Genomic DNA, 21,288 nt, shown 5'->3' with positions numbered 1-21,288 from the left:
AGTCAAAATTTGTTCTCTTAAATAACCATAAAAATGAAAATCCAGTTAGTGGTTCCTTCACAACCATGCTTCAAGGCAAGTTTCAATCAACATTTTTTCAGTGTATTTGTAAACAGCATGTCTTGCCAAGGCAGCAAAGCAGTGGGCACTTCACATTTCCATACATGAATTTAGCACGAAGTGGAAGGTACAACATCAGTCATGTTAAATTCAGACAAGTGTCTGCCAGAACTCTGTAGCTGAAAGTAATTCAAGTTTTTTGTCTTTTTTTTTTTTCTTTCCTTTAACATTGATAAAAAAAAATAATAAAAAAAATAAATAAAAAAAAATAAAAAAAATAAACACACCTGTGGCACATTAAGAATAAACTTCCTGCAGTTTTCCATCAGTCAATGCTGTGCTTTGCATATTCAGGCTTTCATATAAAAGCCAACTGAGGTATGTGCATATTGCTCTATGTTCAGGTCTTGTTAATTAAAAAAAAAAAAAAACAAAATAAAAATAATGAGAACGTTAAAGGAAAACTTAATGCTTAATAATAATGCTGGCATTTTTTTTTACTTGAAACCGTGGCAAATCAGGATACATTTCTCTCACCAAAACCCCTTTCTTTCCAGTCACTAGGATAAACCCGCAAAGGACAGCTTTGTCAAGCTCAATCCAGGCTCGTGGTGCTCAATGTTCCTGAGGTAAATATATCGGAGTCGCGATTATCAAATACAGGGTCGGTCTCTACACTACTTGACCGCTCCTCGAGCATTCCCTTCCAGCTGGCAATATTAAGTCCTATGTGACCAAGCATTGTCTGCGACAGCCTGGTGTTTGTAAAACGGGCCCACTCCACAAATAATGGCTCCACCAGGTATGTGAGAAAACCTTGGAAAGGGAGAAAGAAAACAACACAAAGGACTTAAGTAAACACTATGCACAATATATGTAGATATTGGTCTGTCGTTAATACTGCTCGGGTAAGTTTGCCAGAGCTTTTTTTGAAACTCACAGCAGGCTAAACTACATATATAGCCCTATTTCTATTGATGTGTATATGGCTAATGCATTGTTCCTACAATGTGGTACATTTACAGTGTCTCCGAATCCTGGAAATGGACTGCAAGTTAAATCGTGGGATTTATGATTTATAAGGCACGGATTAATAGTTTTCTAAAAAGGAGGAGGATATGGAAGATTTACATGCATAGTTAACGCCAACATTACATGCTCACAAGCTTTTGGTGAATGTACAGGTAATGATTGCCATGGGTCACACTGGGTCTCAAATGCAATATTTTACTTCAACATCTAAAGCAATTCTGATTAGGCCACACATCATATACAGCCTGTGATTTTAATGCCAAACAATACCAGCACTCAAAGTATGATTTTTACATTGATTGAAGGATGCTGGAAACACTCGGGATACACTGGAGTAACAGTTTAAGTAAATTGTCGTCAAGTGCTTCGAGATTGCAAATTGTTTAAGGAAGCATGGAACAGGTGTGGTTAAGAGAAATGGTCTCTGCAAATAGGGGGCATTATATTGGAAGAGGAGAGCTATATTATTATACTACCTTTCTCGCTCTTCTTCCATATCTTTTCTGCACTGTGTCTAGTTATTCTCATTCCCCCACTTCGATTTATGTGCTGTCCCCATAGTCCTTTTGTTACAGGGATGGGGGTAAGTAAATAGGAGGCTGCCTGAGGGGAGCATAGATGTCTGTGCAAGTGGGTGCTTATGGATATAGTCTAGGAACAGTATAAACCTAAGGTCTCTTACTTCTACATTCTGAGCAGAGAAGCTTAAAGTGAAATATATGGTACCGTACACATACCAATCTGGATATTGGTTATGTCTGATGTAAGCCGATCACACAATGGACTTGGATCCAGTTTACATTTTTTTTCAACGTCACCTGAAGGAACATAATTGAGAAAACATTCATACTCCTCAATCTTTTGTATTTGCTTATTTTGATATTGACTAGTTTGCAGACTAAAGCATAAAATAAAAACTGCAACCACAAGCCATGAAAAAGCCAAAACAAAAAAAAGAGAGTCAAGGGCTCTCTATACATGTTTTAGTGTAGTACTGTGGTAATCAGGTTCAAGTCCTCGAGGGCTACCATCAAACCAGGTTTTTAGGAGTTCTCCAACAAATACTTAACCAATTCATCATTACTAAGACAACTTATCCTGAAACTCTAGCCTTTTTAGTAGTCCTTGAGGACTGAACTAGAACACCACTGGTGTAGCAAACTGCAAGTGTCTCTATTTGTGACAGCTGCTGGCGAGGCATCACTGCCTCAATCTGAAACGAAAGCCGCTACCCAGTGACAGGGCTGGTCATTGCCACTGCTGCCCCTCATCTGCTCAGGAGCAGTCAGAGCAACATTTTTAAAATATGCAAAAACAGAATCGATTTCTCTCCGGCACCTTGGGCAAAGTGAATAAATGGCAGATGTAGATTTAAAGTCGCTCACATTTTGGGATTGATGTTTTTAGAAAATGGAATAAAAAGACATAAAAAGTATTTCAAAATCATTTTTGAACGTGGTCTTGAAAAGATTTGTAAACACTGTAAATTAAGACTTGCAGGATTCGAAACAGCGGCCCGATATTGGAGAATGCCCGGCTACTATCGTCCTCTTGCTGACGCCTAGTTGTGCTCAACAACCCACCCTCGTGTGCTGGCCAAAGAGCTCCGTTTCTGCACAAAGCTCCCCAAGTCTTGCGACAGCCAATCAAAGAGAGCTGATTGGCCAACATAAGGTTGCAGCAATAAATGGTTTGTTCGTGGGGGCGGTATAGCTGATGGCAGCCCAAGAGCCTTATTTAAAAAAATGCCAAGTGGGGAAGTTTGTTTGTAGTTAATGCAATAATGTCTTAAATACATTTCAAACCAAGACTTCTATCTAAACAAAATGTATGGCAATCGACTTGTACTTTGTGCTGTCAAATAGCAATATCGTTTTGGAGTATGCATTGTCTGTTTGTATACAACATTCATTTACAATTTATGGCAAACCGGTTCATCTGGATTACTTCTTTCAGAAAAAACTACAGCTAAACCCCGTTATAACGCGCCTCGTTATACCGCGATTCGGTTATAATGCGGTTTTCCCGTGGCTCCCGTTTTTAAAAAAAAAAATAAATAAATTTTTAAAAAAAAAAATTTTTTTTTTACATTTTTTTTTGCACACTGCACACACTCACTGCACACACACTGCTCATTGCTCACACTGCCACACTGCACACACACTGCTCATTGCTCACACTGACACTGCATACTGCACACACACTGCTCATTGCTCACACTGCACACACTGCTCATTGCTCACACTGCACACTGCACACTGCACACACACTGCTCATTGCTCACACTGCACACACACTGACACACTGCACACACACTGCTCATTACTCACACTGCACACACTGACACACTGCACACACACTGTACACTGCACACACACTCCTCATTGCTCACACTGCACACACTGACACACTGACACACTGCACACACACTGCACACTGCACACAATTATTATATAGAAATAAACAGACAACTGCACTTTAACAGATGTATTTTGCCTGTACAACGTCTTGTGACTTTTGTTTCACAAAGTTAAGGGGGTGGGAAGTCATTGTGCTGTGGGGGTTGGGGGGGGGTGGCGGGGCCCTGCACTGCGGCTACGGCGGGCCCTGTACTGCGGCGGGGGGGGGGGGGGGTTAGCGGTCTGTGTGTGTGAGTGCGAGTGCCTGTCTGTGTGTGTGTGTGTGTGAGTGCGTGAGTGCCTGCATGTGTGTGCGCGCGTGTGTGTGTATGAGTGCGTGAGTGTATGAGTGCGTGAGTGCCTGTGTGTGTGTGTGTGTGTGTGTGTGTGTATGTATGAGTGCTCCAGCCCGAGTCCGTGGAGGGAGGGGGGGGGGGAGAGTAGCGGGTCCCTCCTGCAGCCAGTGGAGGGAGTGGGGGGAGAGTAGCAGCTCCCTCCTGCAGTCCGGGGAGGGGGGGGAGAGTAGCAGCTCCCTCCTGCAGCCAGTGGAGGGAGAGTAGCAGCTCCCTCCTGCAGTCCGGGGAAGGGGGGGGAGAGTAGCAGCTCCCTCCTGCAGTCCGGGGAGGGGGGGGAGAGTAGCAGCTCCCTCCTGCAGCCAGTGGAGGGAGTGGGGGGAGAGTAGCAGCTCCCTCCTGCAGTCCGGGGAGGGGGGGGGAGAGTAGCAGCTCCCTCCTGCAGTCCGGGGAGGGGGGGGGGAGAGTAGCAGCTCCCTCCTGCAGTCCGGGGAGGGGGGGGAGAGTAGCAGCTCCCTCCTGCAGTCCGGGGAGGGGGGGGAGAGTAGCAGCTCCCTCCTGCAGTCCAGGGAGGGGGGGGAGAGTAGCAGCTCCCTCCTGCAGTCCGGGGAGGGGGGGGAGAGTAGCGGGTCCCTCCTGCAGTCCGGGGAGGGGGGGGAGAGTAGCAGCTCCCTCCTGCAGTCCGGGGAGGGGGGGGAGAGTAGCGGGTCCCTCCGCTCAAGCCACGCCCCCCCTCCCTGTCAAACCTCCCACCTCCCGCTCCGGCTCTTACACTTACTTACACACACACTCAGACACTTACACACACTCACAGACACTTACACACACGCGAGGGCCCTGTGCTGCGGGGGGGGGGGGGGTTAGCGGTCTTCCGGAGACTGCTTACCTGTCTCCAAAAGCAGCACACTTATGCAGGCACCCCTCACGTTCGCCGTGCGCATGCGCATGCGCCGTGCGGCTCGTGAGGAGTGGATGTTGCCTGCCAGTTCCCGCGGTGACAGGGGGAAGCGGGGACAGGAGGGACATCCCCGCTCCCATCTCCTGCCCCGCGGGCTGTCCCGCGGTGACAGGGGGAAGCGGGGAGCGGAGGGACATGCCCGCTCCCATCTCCTGTCCCGCGGGATGAATATGCGCTAAAGCGCGGCGGCCATTTTTTTTTCTCGCGACCCCGTTAGTAACGCGGTGGTCTCGGAGTGGACCCCGAGACCCGCGTTATAACGGGGTTTAGCTGTATACACCAATTATGTTTGAAATCTCCCATGTACTTGCCTTGATAGAAGAATTCTTCAGTGACTTTTTCGCTCCACTGCTTGCTCAGCTGCCAGGTCCGGCATGGGTTACATATATCAGCACACTTTAAAGCCATCTAGAAAACAAGAGGATAGGAACAATATGTTCCATCAGACATGAACATACTACATCCCTACCAGTGCCCACTCAGTTTAAAGACATACTGGTGGTAATGTTAGTAGGAAGTAACTGTGTATAATTTGTTATTTGCTGCCATCAATATCAAAAGATTTTTTTTAATTTTTTTTAAACAGAAATAATTCAGATAATGTTTTAACTGCTTCATAATAAAGACCTTATCACTATGTAAGAAACGGTTTAATTTGTATTATGTTGATCAGCAGAAGCACAAGTAAAACAATTCATACGTGGATCCTTTGCTAAGGCGTTCACTAGGAGTGACTGCTTTTACATCAGATTAAGGGTTTACACAGTATTTTGAAAGTCTTATTTTACCATTGCTGATGCACAAATTTGAGGTGATGTGGATTTAAAGCAGCAATAATCCTGTACATTCCCCCTTATTTGTATATGTAAAGCGTGTGACAATGTATTCTACATTCTTACCTAAACTGGCAATCGTTTGGTGCTCCTGTTATAAATGTGTCAAAAATCCTGATTGCATGACTAACATAATGGCTACTTCAGTCAGTGTAGCGCAGCAGCTACAATGTATCCTTATATTACTAAGGTAACATTATCTATTGTTACAGTTTACAGCTCAAACTGCTAGGAAATTTGGCAACAAATCATCACAAACAGGAAAGTGTTACAATGATCTAGCACTGCTGGGGAGGTGGGGTAAACCCTGCTATAGTAATCAAAGGATGCTCAGTATATTAAAACTCATTAAAAATGGCATTAAGAGTGGAATAATAATTTAACAGAATGCAGTATTATCTAATACTACAGAACTGTTTTTTTTAAACATATGATTTCACATGTTTTGCTGCTTTAATAAGCAACTGAGGAAAGCTATTAATTTATCCACAGTACACACTGCAGACATTTTTAAGCTTCATATTAATATTTTCTCTGAGTAACCAAACGGTCAGAACATTATAAAGGGGCTTGGAATTGAGAAGCTTCCCAGCAAGAGACAAACAAAAAAAAGCTGTGTGTGCTGTGCACGCGCTTAGTAAGTGAAACTTCTTAGACTTTTGTCACAGAAATTGACTTATAACGCGCGTGCTCGGCACACATGTGTCAGTCAGTGTATGTGTCAGTCAGTGAGTATGTATGTGTGTCAGTCAGAGAGTATGTGTGTGTGTTTGTTTGTGTGTGTGTGTCAATCAGTGTATGTATCTGTGCCGGTCAATGTATGCATCTGTACCGGTCAGTGTGTGTATGTGTGTCAGTGTGTGCATGTGTGTCAGTCAGTGTGAGTGTGTCAGTCAGTGTGTGTGTGAGTGTGTCAGTCAATGTGTGTGTGAGTTTGTCAGTTTGTGTATGTGTGTGTGTGTCAGTGTATGTCTCTCTCTCTGTGTTGTGTGAATGTCTCTCTGTGTCGGTCAGTGTGTATGTGTGTCAGTCAGTGTGTGTATGTGTGTCAGTCAGTGTGTGTATGTGTGTCAGTCAGTGAGTGTATGTGTGACAGTCAGTGTGCGTGCGTATGTGTGTCAGTCAGTGTGCGTGCGCGTGCGTCAAAGTGTGCGTGCGTCAGGCGTCAGAGTGTGTGCGTGCGTGCGTCAGAGTAAGTGTGTGTGTCAATCAGTGTGTGTATGTGTCAGTCAATGTGTGTATGTCAGTGTGTGCGTGTCTGTCAGTGTATGTGTATCTCTCTGTGTGTACACACCGTATGTCTCTCTGTCTGTGTCCTGCCCCCTCTCTCCTGACTCCCCCCACCCCCGGCGGAGCCGGGGGGCTCAGTCTGAGCTTCTGAGCAGAACCCCCCCCACCCCCCGGCGGCGCGCTCAAGCTCCCCCCTTCCCCACCCCCCGGCGGCACGCTCAAGCTCCCCCCTTCCACACAACCCGGCGGCGCGCTCAAGCTCCCCCCTTCCCCAACGCCCGGCGGCGCGCTCAAGCTCCCCCCTTCCCCACCCCCCGGCAGCGCGCTCAAGCTCCCCCCTTCCCCAACGCCCGGCGACGCGCTCAAGCTCCCCCCTTCCCCACCCCCCGGCGGCGCGCTCAAACACCCCCACTCCCAGTTACCGGAGGAGGCTGCCAGCCGTGAGCCCAGCGGCGCATGCGCAGGCCGCAGCCAATCATTGCTCAGCCTGTGGAGTGGGTGGAAGAAAAGCTGGCATGACGCGGCGGCATGGCGGCATGGCAGCAGGCAGGGAACGGCGGCTGTTAGGAGCGGCGCCGGCCTCCCTCCTCCTGTCCATCGGCATGGCAGCGGGCGGGGAACGGCGCCGCTGCCAGCCGCTTCTGCGCATGCGTGGCTTTCCTCTGCGTCCCCATGACTACTGCGCATGCGCGGCATGGCAGCGACGTGTGGGGGGAATGGCGGCCGTTAGGAGCGCCGCTGGCGGCATATGTCATCAACCGTGTGGGGGGAGCAGCGGCTATTAGGAGCGGCACCGGCGGCGATAATTTTTTGAGCGGTTGGGATGTCAGTGTTGGGGTCGGGCTGAGCCAGAACACAGCCCGGCCTCAACTGCCAGCACTGACGTCACATCCGTTTCATTTCTGTCTCCACAATCCATTTTTGCCCCAGTTCGAATGAGGTGCCACTAAAGAAGTTTCACTTCAAAAATAAGCGCTCCTTTTATTCATTTGAAAATGTGTTTCCTATAAGAAGTAAACAAATGAACACTTTCCCAGAAGCTGTGCAACTACATGAGAGAGAGAGAGAGAAAGTGGGAATGGAGAATGTGCGTGGGGAGGGAAGAGAGGAGGGGATTGGGCTACAGAAGGCAACTACTGTTGCCAAGAATGTGTGTAATAGAAACACGCATGTATAACAATAATGCATAAACCAGAACAAGAGTGTGCATTAGCAAGGAGAAAAGAAGTAGCCGCAATCATTTTGAAGGCGTCCAGCAACGAATGTGTTACTTCCGTTTTTCTTCTAACATAGGCAAATCCCAAAGGATTGCGTGTATAAATCACTTTATCTACGATCTTTCAACATATACAGAGCTTTGTGCAGACACCTCCCATAAGCCATGAAAAACAAAGTAACAATGCATGTGTAAAAAAATAAAATAAATAAAGAATAATAATTACCTGTAGAATGAAGTTTCTGTGATCAGGATTTTCCAGACATAAGTCTTCTCTATCCAGGTGAGTTCTAAACTTGGACAGGTATTCATTTTGCCGAGTGATGTCAGTAGCAAGAATCATGGCGCCCAACTGGCTTTCCATCTGTTGTCTGGGACAAACAATAACACCAGTTCAAGCATGTGATGAATCAAACCATGGCCAAGAAAATGCATTAGTCACATTTATTTGCTGCCTTTTGTATGATCATTGCAGGTACACCATGAAAATAAAAAATATTAATTATCATTCACATGTTTATGGGAAAACTGAAGTCTAAAGACAGCATTCGCCAGGCGAAAGAAATATTGGCTGAATATGTTAAAAAGGAAAAAATATGTCACGCCGAGTCCAGGATATATATTTAAGTGCTCAACTAAATGTAGACTATGACTTCCTCAGTATGTGGTTAATGGATGTGTGATATTGTGACTTGTATATTGGAAGAGCTCAATGAGTATGAGAGCGAGTACAGGGGCGGGAGAGAGCGAGTATGGGGGCGGGAGAGAGCGAGTACGGGAGGTGGAGAGAGCGAGTACGGGGGCGGGAGGGAGAGCGAATAAGGGGGTGGGAGAGAGAGCAAATACGGGGGCGGGAGAGAGAGCGAATACGGGGGCGGGAGAGAGCGAATACGGGGGCGGGAGAGAGAGCGAATACGGGGGCGGGAGAGAGAGCGAATACGGGGGCGGGAGAGAGAGCGAATACGGGGGCGGGAGAGAGAGCGAATACGGGGGCGGGAGAGAGAGCGAATACGGGGGCGGGAGAGAGAGCGAATACGGGGGCGGGAGAGAGAGCGAATATGGGGGCGGGAGAGAGAGCGAATACGGGGGCGGGAGAGAGAGCGAATACGGGGGCGGGAGAGAGCGAATACGGGGGCGGGAGAGAGCGAATACGGGGGCGGGAGAGAGAACGAATACGGGGCGGGAGAGAGAACGAATACGGGGGCGGGAGAGAGAACGAATACGGGGGCGGGAGAGAGAGTGTGTGAGTACGGGGCGGGAGAGAGAGCGAGTAAGGGGGTGGGAGAGAGCGCGAGTACGGGGGCGGGAGAGAGAGCGAGTACGGGGGTGGGAGAGAGCGAGTAAGGGGGCGGGAGAGAAAGAGTACGGGGGGGGGGGGGAAGAGAGCGAGTAAGGGGGCGGGAGAGAAAGAGCTTTTCTCCTGTTCAGACTTAAGTCCGACTACTGATCTCAGAAGCAAGCTCTCAGCAGTTTCCAAGTGTTCCTCTGGTATTTTCTGCCGGGTGGCAATGCAATTCTGCATTATGGTTTCAAAATGAATAAAGCAATTAAAGACCGGTCATGAAAAAAAACTGGAAATAATGTTTGAATACTTCACCAAAAACGTATATATGCTTTGTGTAGCTTACAGGCTAATGTCTGCGGATGAGACATTGTCTAAAAGAGCATTTATTACATGGTGTGGAGCATGTAAATATCTGTTTTAGATTAATCACAATGTCAAAACATGTCTATTACCACATACCTTTCTTCTAATGTCAGGTGTGCAAACAAACCCGATTCTCGCAACAAGCCCACTGCTGATCTCCAGTGGTGGTTTTCTAATACTGAGGTATTCTGTAAAACAAAACACAAGAACTCCTGTGACGACTCGCATATTGTACATCCTAAGGAGCTACCGTCAAGAAAATGAATGCAGTTCATATGTATCCTCAAACCTCAACGTGGGTTTATGTAGTACAGTATATAAAGAACCTAAAGCTGTGCAGAGGAACACAAGTACAACAGGGGAAATACCCCCCAGTCTAAAAGTTAAAAGTACCATTTACTTACATGACAAAATCATGCTGTAACTTTATATGATACTAGCTGAGAGACCCGGCGTTGCCCGGGATGTAATTTTGGGGGGGCGGACGACAGGGTTGGGCTTCCCCCGGGGTGACTGGGTGACTGACTGAATGGGTGGGTGACTGGGTGACTGACTGAATGGGTGGGTGACTGAGTGAGTGGGTGACTGGGTGGGTGACTGAGTGGGTGGGTGACTGAGTAAAGTGGGTGACTGGGTGAAAGTGACTGGGTGGGTGACTGGGTGACAGTGCGTGGGTGGGAGACGGTGGGTGACTTACCTTGACCCCGTTGCATCTGGCTGGGGCAGGAGGTGAGTTCGGGAAGCTGGCGGGGGGGGGGCAAGAGTGGCAGGAGGCCCACGCCGCGCTTACCCTCCGTCTGGGAGCCGGTGCACGTGAGGAGGCCCGCGCCGCGCTTACCCTCTGTCCGGGAGCCGGCGCACGTGAGGGGGAGTGCAGGAGGCCCGGGCCGCGCCACGCTTCCCCTCCGTTCCTCGTTGTGAGTGAGGGGGGAGGAGCCTGGAGTTTGCTGCTGAGCAGGAGGGCCGCGCTTCCCCTCTCCGGGAGCCGGCGCACGTGAGGGGGAGTGCAGGAGGCCCGGGCCGCGCCACGCTTTTCCTCGTTGTGAGCGAGGGGGGAGGAGCCTGGAGTTTGCTGCTGAGCAGGAGGGCCGCGCTTCCCCTCTCCGGGAGTGGCGCACGGTGAGGGTGATGGTGCGGCTGGGGATGTTGCGGAGCGTGGGGATTTGGGTGAGGTGGGGAGGGGGGAGAGAGTGAGGGGCACCGGGAGAGGAGGGGGGGGGTGTGGAAGGTGAGCTGCGGTCCAACTGACGGGGGAGAGTGAGGCCAAGCAACAGAGTGTGTGTGTGTGTGTGTGTGTGTGTGTGTGTGTGTGTGTCGTCACTCCGCCTCAGGCCAATGAGAGGTGTGGGGGCGGGCGGCCCAAGGGACCAATGAGATTTCCCCTAGGGACACAGGAAGATGCAGACAGGCATACAGTGCTTTCACAAATATATAATAAGATTTATTGATTAATTGGAAGCTGATGCACAAGAGTATATTATACTGATTTGTCTTTTATACCAGTGTAATCCCCCCACCCCTCATCCCCCTCTGGGATTACCATGTACATTTAGGGGGTAAACTGCATGGGTTGTTGCAAGGAATCGGCCCTTTCCCATATTATGTTGCCAACTAACTCCGCAGAGACCCAGCCACGCCCACCTTCTGGAAGGCGCTTAGTCGGTCACCTGGGTCAGAATGACTACGCAATATTGAAACCCCCTCCGACTGTATCCAGGGTGATGGTGACCGCACAGAGAGGTATAAATATGGCTGCAGAAGCTTCCAGACCCTAGGTTCCTGGAAGACAAGAGCCTCACTGAACATATCGTATGTCCTTTAAATGTGTAACCAAGTGCTTAGGCTGAGTTGTCACCTTTTATTACTTTCAGTTAGGGAAAGTGTCCCTTCCTGAAGACAGGGCCACATACGCCCAAAAAAAGAGGCTGTGCATGATACCCATTCCAGGGGTATAGAGGTACTCATTCCACAAGAAGGGCCCCGGAGTATCATATAGGGTCTGTCTAAGAACAGGCCCAAATAGCACACTGGCATGCCAAAGTAGGGACTAAGAGGGACCTGGTGAAAATAGTGATATCAAAAAAGGAGCAATTTAAACCAAGTGAAAATTTCTTAGATAAGAAAATCAGTGAAGTGAATAATTCAATTGGTGTAATTTATAAGCAAATGGCTCTGTGATTTAGTTGAAAAATAAAAAATAAAAGTAATCGTAAATTGCAGCTCAAACCCTTGTAGTAATTGATTTTTCAATCTAGTAGTTGTTATAGTCCAAGTCTTGGGGAGGGCAAAATATATAAAAAATTGAAAACACAAATAGTGCAATATGTCCATCAAATGTACAAATCAAATTCTGAGTATCCTACTGTATAGAGTGTGTACTCACATACTCCTAATTCTTTTGGGCATATCCAATACAGTGGCAATGTAATGTCTCTAGGTGTCTTGGTGTGTGGAAACATTCATAGGAAAATTAAAACCGCATAGACGGATAAAACTTTTATCTATAGATAGGTAAAAGTCTTATTGCACTCACATGATGCTAGTAAATAACAGGCATAGGATAGATATTAAAAACAGGCTGGCGTTAGCTGGGATGTTTTTCGTGCACACCGCTCCTCTCCACAGCTACACTCGAGTCTCCCGTCTCTCCTCTGTTGCCGGCTCCTGCACTTCCTGGTTTGGAGTACCCGGATCATTCACTGGTTCAGCAGAGAACTCGGCAGCACCACAGTTAGCGTCCTGCATGGCGGCAGCAAAAGTCACTTAACGCTTTTCTACGGATCCCCGGTTTCCTCAGAAGTGACGTCAGAAGCTTTAAGATGTCTTTAAATACTCTCACTGACCGCTGTGATTGGCCAAAGTAGGGGAATACTCAGGAAAGTGCCTGATTTGTAATTGGTTACATCTGTTACCATACCAACGCAACAATATATGCACAATATAGCTAATCCTCAATATAAAACAGAGCGGTAAAAAAAATACACAAAGTTAATACAACCATTTAATAAAATATATAAAAAATAAATAAATTCTCATATCTAAATTATGGTTAAATGACCCAGGTATATACAAACTAAATAAGGAATATAATCAAACTGAGTGTTACTCAAACAGACAAAAGGGACAAAGGCAATTGTTAGACACAGCATAATCACATCATGATTAAGTTAAAACTAGGTGTAGGGTGAACAGAAGCACGGATGAAAACTAGTATAGAAATGCACTGAAATCTATGTCTATATTTAGCTGACCGGATGGAATCAAAGAACCCAATTGGTGAATCCGAAAGGTTTCCCTTTTGATTAATTCTGTGTTTCTGTCCACTCCCCCCCATCTCCAGTGCGGCAGGACAATCTCAATATCCTTGTAGGTTAACCCCATAACTGAACAATTCCTAAAAAGGAACTATAAAAGATCTAAAATAGAAAATGCTCTAAACAAAACAATAGTCCTAGAAAGAAGTTATCAGTTCAATCAAAACTACAGACAACACTAAAAAGTTTGGAGGTCCCTTTTATTATTCAGTGCAATAGAGAAGCCGGTAAAATTAAAAAAAATATTAAACCAACAATGGCATGTTCTGAAAAATGATTCCATATTGGGGGGGTTATATTCCTGAAAAACCACATGTTCTGTTCAGAAAAGCTCAGAACATTAAAAATAGATTAGCACCAAGTGCTTTAAGGAACAAAGAGGTAACTAATAAAACCTGGCTAGACCTTGCTAACGGTTTCTATAGCTGCAGGAGTGGTAGAGCTTGCAGCTTCAGCATCAATGTAATAGATCATTTCAAGTCAAATATTACAGGCACATGTTTAAAAATTGCTAAAAATATTGATTGCAGGACTAAATTCGTGGTGTATTTCATGGAGTGCCCGTGTTGGCTCCAATACGTGGGAAAGACCGTACGCCCACTGAACGCAAATCCTAGAACATATAGGAAACATAAAGAGGAGACAGTGTCTCAAAACATTTTTCCTTGGTACATGATGCAGACCCTAAGGGGTTAACCTACAAGGGTATCGAGATTGTACTGCCACACTGGAGGAAGGGGGGGGAGGGGTAGGAGACAGAAACACGGAATTAATCAAAAGGGAAACCTTTCGGATTCACCAATTGGGTTCTTTGATTCCATCCGGTCAGCTAAATATAGACATAGATTTCAGTGCATTTCTATAATAGTTTTCATCCCTGCTTCTGTTCACCCTACACCTAGTGTTAACTTAATCATGATGTGATTATGCTGTGTCTAACAATTGCCTTTGTCCCTTTTGTCTGTTTGAGTAACACTCAGTTTGATTATATTCCTTATTTAGTCAGTATATACCTGGGTCATTTACCCATAATTTAGATATGAGAATTTATTTATTTTTTATATATATTTTATTAAATGGTTGTATTAACTGTGTGTATATTTTTACCTCTCTGTTTCATATTGAGGATTAGCTATATTGTGCATATATTGTTGCGTTGGTATGGTAACAGATGTAACCAATTAGAAATCAGGCACTTTCCTGAGTATTCCCCTACTTTGGCCAATCACAGCGGTCAGTGAGAGTATTTAAAGACATCTTAAAGCTTCTGACGTCACTTCTGAGGAAACCGGGGATCCGTAGAAAAGCGTTAAGTGACTTTTGCTGCCGCCATGCAGGACGCTAACTGTGGTGCTGCCGAGTTCTCTGCTGAACCAGTGAATGATCCGGGTACTCCAAACCAGGAAGTGCAGGAGCCGGCCACAGAGGAGAGACGGGAGACTCGAGTGTAGCTGTGGAGAGGAGCGGTGTGCACGAAAAACATCCCAGCTAACGCCAGCCTGTTTTTAATATCTATCCTATGCCTGTTATTTACTAGCATCATGTGAGTGCACTGATCTATAGATAAAACTATTTTATACGTCTATGCTATGTGGTTTTAATTTTCCTATGAATGTTTCCACACACCAAGATGCTTAGAGACATTACATTGCCACTGTATTGGATATGTGCCAAAGAATTAGGAGTATGCGAGTACACGAGTACACACTCTATCGGATACTCAGAATTTGATTTGTACATTTGATGGACATATTGCACTATTTGTGGTTTCAATTTTTTTTAATATTTTGCCCTCCCCAAGACTTGGACTACACCAAGAGGGACCTGCACAGGGTGACCGGATTTGGGGTCCTCGATAGAAAATGCACCCCTGCATAGAGTCCTAGTAGGCTGCTAGCAAACCTCATGTTCACATGCAAGGGGATTGCTGTTTATCCACCCAAAATGTATGGAAAGCGGACAGCACAATCCATGTGCCCTCCTGAAGTGCTGCCTTAGCCCCCAGGGAAGACATATGAATAACTACTGTACAATAATAAAGAGCTGTCTGATTAAAGTTCCTGGCGCCCTTCATTCCATCAACCCTTACTACACCAGCCTGCACCCTGAGAAAGGTAACCCAACCACACTGAGCACTTATGCCTAAAATCAAACTACCTCGACGTAACATTCCTTTGGACCGGGCAAGGAGGGGTTACACCACTATAACCATTTCATGTTTTTGTCCCAATTACCTTGTATAAAGTTGCTAAGTAGTGGTTTGTTTTTATTAGAAAAGACTGATTTACACCAGGATGATCCAAATCATGTGTTGCAGCTGCAATCAAACCCAGCAGGATATCCCATGGAGTAAAAGACTTGGCAAGCTGTAAGAAGCAGAAGCACGACAATGCATTACTCACTTTCAGTAAACCGAGGCTACAGTTGCTAACAAATCTACTTTCAAACCAGATTCTTAAAATGTTACATACTGGAGGTGATCCCTCAATTATCCGACGGATGCCATCCAATGGCTATTTGACTACTGTTGCACTCTTCGCTTCTTCAGCATTTATTCCCTAGCCCGAACATCAAGCAATTTACTATATTTGCCCCTGCTCCATTCACTTGGAGGTTGATAATGGGTTCTACACACCTGTTTAATGTCACAATTGTGATCTTTGCTCCAGTCATTTTTCCTTTCTTGGACTTCTAGCCTCCATTCTTATTGGGTGCACATGCTACAGTTATTATTCAGAGTGGCCATGAAATGTGAATACCATGATTTAGCCAATAAAAGCATTGGTGGGGTTTGCAAGTGGCCCTCACCTGCAGCGCTCTGCACTGGTGACAGGGGGCGGCCAGAGGTAGAGGGAGCGGAGATGTTACTGGTGTGGATCTTAGCTTTTTCCCACTCCCTCAGCTGCTGAATGACTGTGCACTGATATACTTTACTGTCCGCTCCTTTCCTGGGCTAATCACTAATACCCTGCGTAAGAAGAGAAGTGGGACAGTATTCACAAGCGTGGCGGCATTAAGCAGCTGACTGGAGCGAGGAGAAGCTCCGAACCACAGCTGCAACGTCCCTTCTGCTTGTGCAATGTGTGTATGTGTGTATATATATATATATGTGTGTATATATATATATATATATGTGTGTATATATATATATATATGTGTGTATATATATATATATATATATATATGTATATACAGTATATATATATACACACAGTGTTCGACAAACCTATGCGAGTAGATTTTTTGGTGATTTGTCAACCAGTGTATGTGTGTATATGTGTGTGTATGTGTATGTGTATGTGTATGTGTGTGTATGTGTGTGTGTGTGTGTGTGTGTGTGTGTGTGTGTGTGTGTGTGTGTGTGTGTGTGTGTGTGTGTGTGTGTGTATGTATATATATATATATATATATATATATATATATATATATATATATATATATATATATATATATATATATATATATATATATATATATATATATATATATATATATATATACATATACACACAGATACACACAAAATGTGCAGCCCCTTTGAGGTCTCAAGGGCAAGCACGTGTGGCCCCTGAAGCATATCATGTTGCTTACCATTGCAATAAAGCTCCTCTTTCACCTGCAGCAAGTGTAAGCTTTCACTCCAACCAAGCATACTTTCGCAAGACTGTGCTCAAACTTGGGTCTGTATAAAATGTCATAATCCCACACAGATCTAATCATTCGAACCCAAAAGAGCAAGAAATGCAGCCCATGAGTTTAAAACATACTCTTCTATACACCGAACCTCATAAGGGCCGGTTATCTAGGGGACTTTATGATGTGCTGGGATAGTCTGCTCTTTTTCCCCCAGAGTACACTGCTCATTCAGTGATCATGGTCACACAGGCCGGTTGCAGCCACGTGATTGCTACCCCATGTGAGGGTCTTCCGGCAGCGAGTGACTTATTCAAGTCATGACAAGAAGAGCATATTAATAAGACTTCTCATTTACAGAACAGTTCACCTTAGTATCAAAATGAGCCAATAGAGGTGGTAATATTTAGAAGATTAAAGAGGCATTCCCAAGTGAATAAAAGCAGGGGTATATTTAATAGAATAAAAGTAGATGAATAATGTCTTAAATAAAAATAGTTGGATTCATTTTTTTGTTAAACTTTTGTTTCCAAAGTCTCAGAGTTTTTACATCCTTTACCTTATCTGTTTCAGAAGACTACTTGTAGACCTTAAAATCTACTTTGTTTCAGAATAATGATGATGCTATCATTGTCTATAGTTAGCATGAATCTCACAAGACCTGGTAAAAAGCAACGCATGTTCATTTTTCACAGTCGGCAAGAAAAAAATGTCATTCTTTATGGGTAAATTACATTAAGTTGTTTGAATTTTGTTTTTGGTGACTGATACTTCAACCAAAAATAAATAAACAGGATGCATAAACTTAAAGGAAGTTATTTTGCAAATATGATCAGCTGTCAATTGTAAGCAGTTTCATGCTCTCTCCTCTCCCATTCTTTGCCATGTTCGGGCAGCTCCTCCTGCTCAACACACTTTTTGCTTCTCTAAGAAATACCACACGGGGAGGAGGGGGGGGGGGGGAAGTGACGTTCGCCTTGATTTATTGCCATTTATTTTATGGAAACCAATTAGATGCTTACAAAAAGGTGTATTTAAAAAAAAATTATTTGGGGTTTAGGTGGAACTGGCTTTTGGACTTCTACAGTATGTCGCCAAAGTGTAATGTGACCATACGTCCCGGTTTTAGAGCCCTTGTCCCAGTGCCCCGAAACGCTGCCTAAAATGTTTCTTTTGCACTGGTTTTGAAATTGGCTTCTCAGCCCAACCCCCCTCCCCCCCAAAGGCAAAATGTGTGTGTTTGTGTGTGTCTTGGGAAAGGGGGGGGAGGGGGAAGGTGTGTGTGTCTTGGGAGAGGGGGGAGGTGTGTGTGTGTGTGTCTTGGGAGGGGGGAGGTGTGTGTGTGTGTGTCTTGGGAGGGGGGAGGTGTGTCTTGGGAGAGGGGGAGGTGTGTGTGTGTCTTGGGAGGGGGAGGTGTGTCTTGGGAGGGGGGAGATGTACGTGTCTTGGGAGGGGGGGCGGTGTGTGTGTCTTGGGAGACAGGTGTGTGTCTGTTTCTTGGAAGAGGGATGTGTGTGTTTCTTGGGATGGGGGGAGGTGCGTGATTCTTGGGAGGTGTGTGTCTGATTCTTGGGGTGCGGGGCAGAGGTGGAGGAGTGAGGGGAGGGAAAGAAAGCGGTTAGAGGGGCAGAGGAGGAAGAAAGAAGTAGAGGAGATGATCAACAATTTAGTATTTTGTCCCGGTTTGGCACTTTCAAAATATGGTCACCGTACCAAAGTGGCAGTGAAGTGGTTAAGTGTGATAAGTAGCATCAAGTACTTAACTGTTATCATGAGGTTCTTAAAAACCATTTTGTTTTAAGGAAGCGTCCCAGGTGGCTGATTTTATTAGTCCTGGTGAAAGAGATGGAGCACTAAAGGCTACTGTGACAGCTGTTTTCTATTTACATTTCTTCTTACTCCAATTAACCTATTCGCTGGCAGCATTGAGGCGCTTTCATTTGCAAGACTCGCATTTCATTCTCCTGTGCTTGGTTTTGAAAGCAAAAAATACAGTGACAAATGTGCAGAAAGCATAAAGGTGCTGACCAATAGCAGTGTGGCCACACTCCAGCATTCAATAACCAAGAAAGTCAAAAGGCAGCACACCTGAGATTTACCAGGAAACCGCTCACAAAATGGTCTCGTAGAATCAATGCATGAGAAACACGCGCTTTTACCCGGGTTCAGACGGAAGGAAAAATATATTTTTGGGCCACGCAGGTAATGTAATTGACGACGTTTAAAAAGAAATAATGTGTGCACAATAGAAGCGTTAACTGGTTAAAGCAGCAATACGCGTTTCACTTTTTTTTTAATTACAGGTTTGAAGTAAGGGTCTCCATAGCTGAACTGTGTTAATTTTAGCTCCGGGGACCCCCTGCTTCCAGAGATACTTACCTGCATAGGGGGTGCATAGGGTTCAGCTCCAGAGACCCCCTTCTTCAATCCTGTATAGAAATACATTTAATCAACAGCATGGATTGCCTCTGAGTTAATGTACGAGCCGCCTTTGATGAGTTAATAGGATAGTTTTGATGTCTTCCATTTCAAAGAGCAGTGTCAATTTCAAGTGACTTTGTACAACTTACTTCATTGTTCTACAGTTCTCTTTATTGGGCCTGAAATAAAACAACCTTGTGCTTCACCTTACCTTAGGTTCTTTTAAATAACAGTACATGGCCTGAGTCACATCAGCAGCATGGACTGCATTGTGATATGGATTCTGACTGTGGTAATCTTCTTGAACCATAACTAAAGAAAAAAATAAATACATTACATGGCAGATCATTTGCACATTAAGGTGAAAAATCTCAATCTCACCAAGAGGCACCGCTATTTAACTGAATCATGTCATTATACGACTGGTAACGACAAAGGCAATAGCAGAATAAATGGCAAGGGCTGCATGGAGTGTAACAGATTGCAAGATAAATTGGCTACCGGTTAGGGTTTGGAGAGAAACGGACACAGTCCCCCCGCAAGCTCTAATCCCAGCACCCACCACATTGCCAGTTGGCTTCTCCAAAAATACTGGACACAATGGTGAAAGGAGCGACACACTTGAGACACACACCCACCCCTCTCACACCTCTCTGCTCCATGCTGTTTCCTCCTCTCCTTGGCCCCAACCCCATGCATTCTCCTGATTGGCTGCTGCTGGGTAATGAAGCCAATCAGGATGAAGGAAGCTGCCAAGCCCCCTAGCAATAGCCCTGCTCTCTACCTGCTCAGGGAAATCACGCGTCCCGCCTCCCTCCCGCCAGGCATGTCAGGTTCCTATGTCCAGAGAGGTAATACCGGACAAATACATGTCCAGTATTATCTCTAATATTTTACTGGACAGAGTGTCCAAACACAGGATAGTCCAGTTCAATACTGGACACCTGGCAACGCTAACCACATATATATATATACATATATATATATATATATATATATATATATATATATATATATATATATATATATACACACACATACACATATATATATATATATATATAATAAAATATATTTTATTATTATTTTGTGTCAAAAGGAGTGCTACTGGGCGTGGCCAAATGTATACAACAAAAGACAAACATACTAAATGCTACATCCAATGTGACAAAATACCTAGTTAAATAATTAAATATTTGTATTTTCATAAGTATGGGTCATTTAGTTAAACCCTTTGGCCAAAGCTAGTTAAACCCTTTGCCCAAAGCGTTATAAGCCTGCAGCCACTTCACGGTATCACCAGTATGCAGGTCCTGACAGTACCGGCGAGTACTCTCATTTACCTCTACAGTGGAGGGAGAAGGATGTCAATATAGCATTCTTGCACAGGCACATGCAATAACCTGCTACTTAAGAAGTGGGGAGGAGTGAACTTAAACCCGGGGAGGAGATTGGAGGTTTAGTGACATACTTCTGAGAATACAAATATTGAAGTATTTTACTATGTATTTTCTGCCATATTGGATGTAGCATTGGGTCTTTTTGTCTTTTGTTGGAGTAATGGGATAGACGGAGCTGGCTAAACTCAGGTTACTTGGGTCAGAGAGACTGCAATCAGAATGAGGAGGGGGGGGGGGGCTGAACAGACAAGCAGACTGACTGCCTGTGAGCAGAAAGCCTTCTAAGGCATGGTGCCTCGGGCCACGCTGAGCCGTGCTCCTGCTCAGCCTCGCCTGCTCAAGCTGGTGCTTTTTTGCATCCTGGCAGGCGAGGCAGTGAGCATACTTTGGGGGCTGGACGGAGGCGTGGCTAGTCCCTCGTTCCCATTGGCTGGTTGCGGTCACGTGACCGGCCCTCCGCTCCTGTAAGCGCGAAAACGTAATTTAATATGTCGGCTGCAATTCAGCACGCCTCCGCACGCGCCCGCACGAGCCTGTTAAAGCCACACACATACAAGATGCCCGCAGTCTAAGGTTGAAGCACTTGATGTTTATATTGACTGTACTACTGAACTGTCTACTGTCCTGGTAGTTCGGAACAGGTCATTATTTCCATTTTGTAAGAGCCAAGTATGTTATTTTGTGTTTCCCCATCTATACACACTGCTGCTTTAAAGAGAGCATACTTGTTGTTCTTGTTAATAAATACGCTTTTAAGTTTGACCTACACTTAAGAGTTCCTGTTGCAGGAGATAAAACTATTCCCCATTATGAGCATGGCTATCAAATGTTGGGGGGTGGGGGGGTGGAAA

General features: G+C 45.4%; 1 protein-coding gene across 3 annotated transcripts in view; it reads right to left on the bottom strand.

The window, feature by feature from the left end:
* PDE7A (phosphodiesterase 7A) overlaps nucleotides 1-21,288 on the bottom strand; it is a 131,277-nt gene that overhangs the window by 1,787 nt on the left and 108,202 nt on the right. For all 3 annotated transcript variants that reach the window (XM_075584019.1, XM_075584021.1, XM_075584020.1), the window contains 7 exons: nucleotides 19,249-19,349; nucleotides 15,218-15,349; nucleotides 9,766-9,857; nucleotides 8,248-8,392; nucleotides 5,054-5,150; nucleotides 1,830-1,910; nucleotides 1-876 (listed from right to left, as the gene is read on the bottom strand). The exon at nucleotides 1-876 is cut by the window's left edge and continues 1,787 nt beyond it. In XM_075584019.1, coding sequence (XP_075440134.1) covers nucleotides 656-876; nucleotides 1,830-1,910; nucleotides 5,054-5,150; nucleotides 8,248-8,392; nucleotides 9,766-9,857; nucleotides 15,218-15,349; nucleotides 19,249-19,349 — 869 coding nt within the window. In that variant the 3' untranslated portion in view covers nucleotides 1-655. The remainder of the gene's footprint in view (nucleotides 877-1,829; nucleotides 1,911-5,053; nucleotides 5,151-8,247; nucleotides 8,393-9,765; nucleotides 9,858-15,217; nucleotides 15,350-19,248; nucleotides 19,350-21,288) is intronic.

Source organism: Ascaphus truei, chromosome 2 (genome assembly GCF_040206685.1).
Source record: "Ascaphus truei isolate aAscTru1 chromosome 2, aAscTru1.hap1, whole genome shotgun sequence".
NCBI classification, from domain to species: domain Eukaryota; kingdom Metazoa; phylum Chordata; class Amphibia; order Anura; family Ascaphidae; genus Ascaphus; species Ascaphus truei.
The sequence above is the reverse complement of the archived record's forward strand: the minus strand, read 5'-3'. Positions and strand labels throughout refer to the sequence as shown.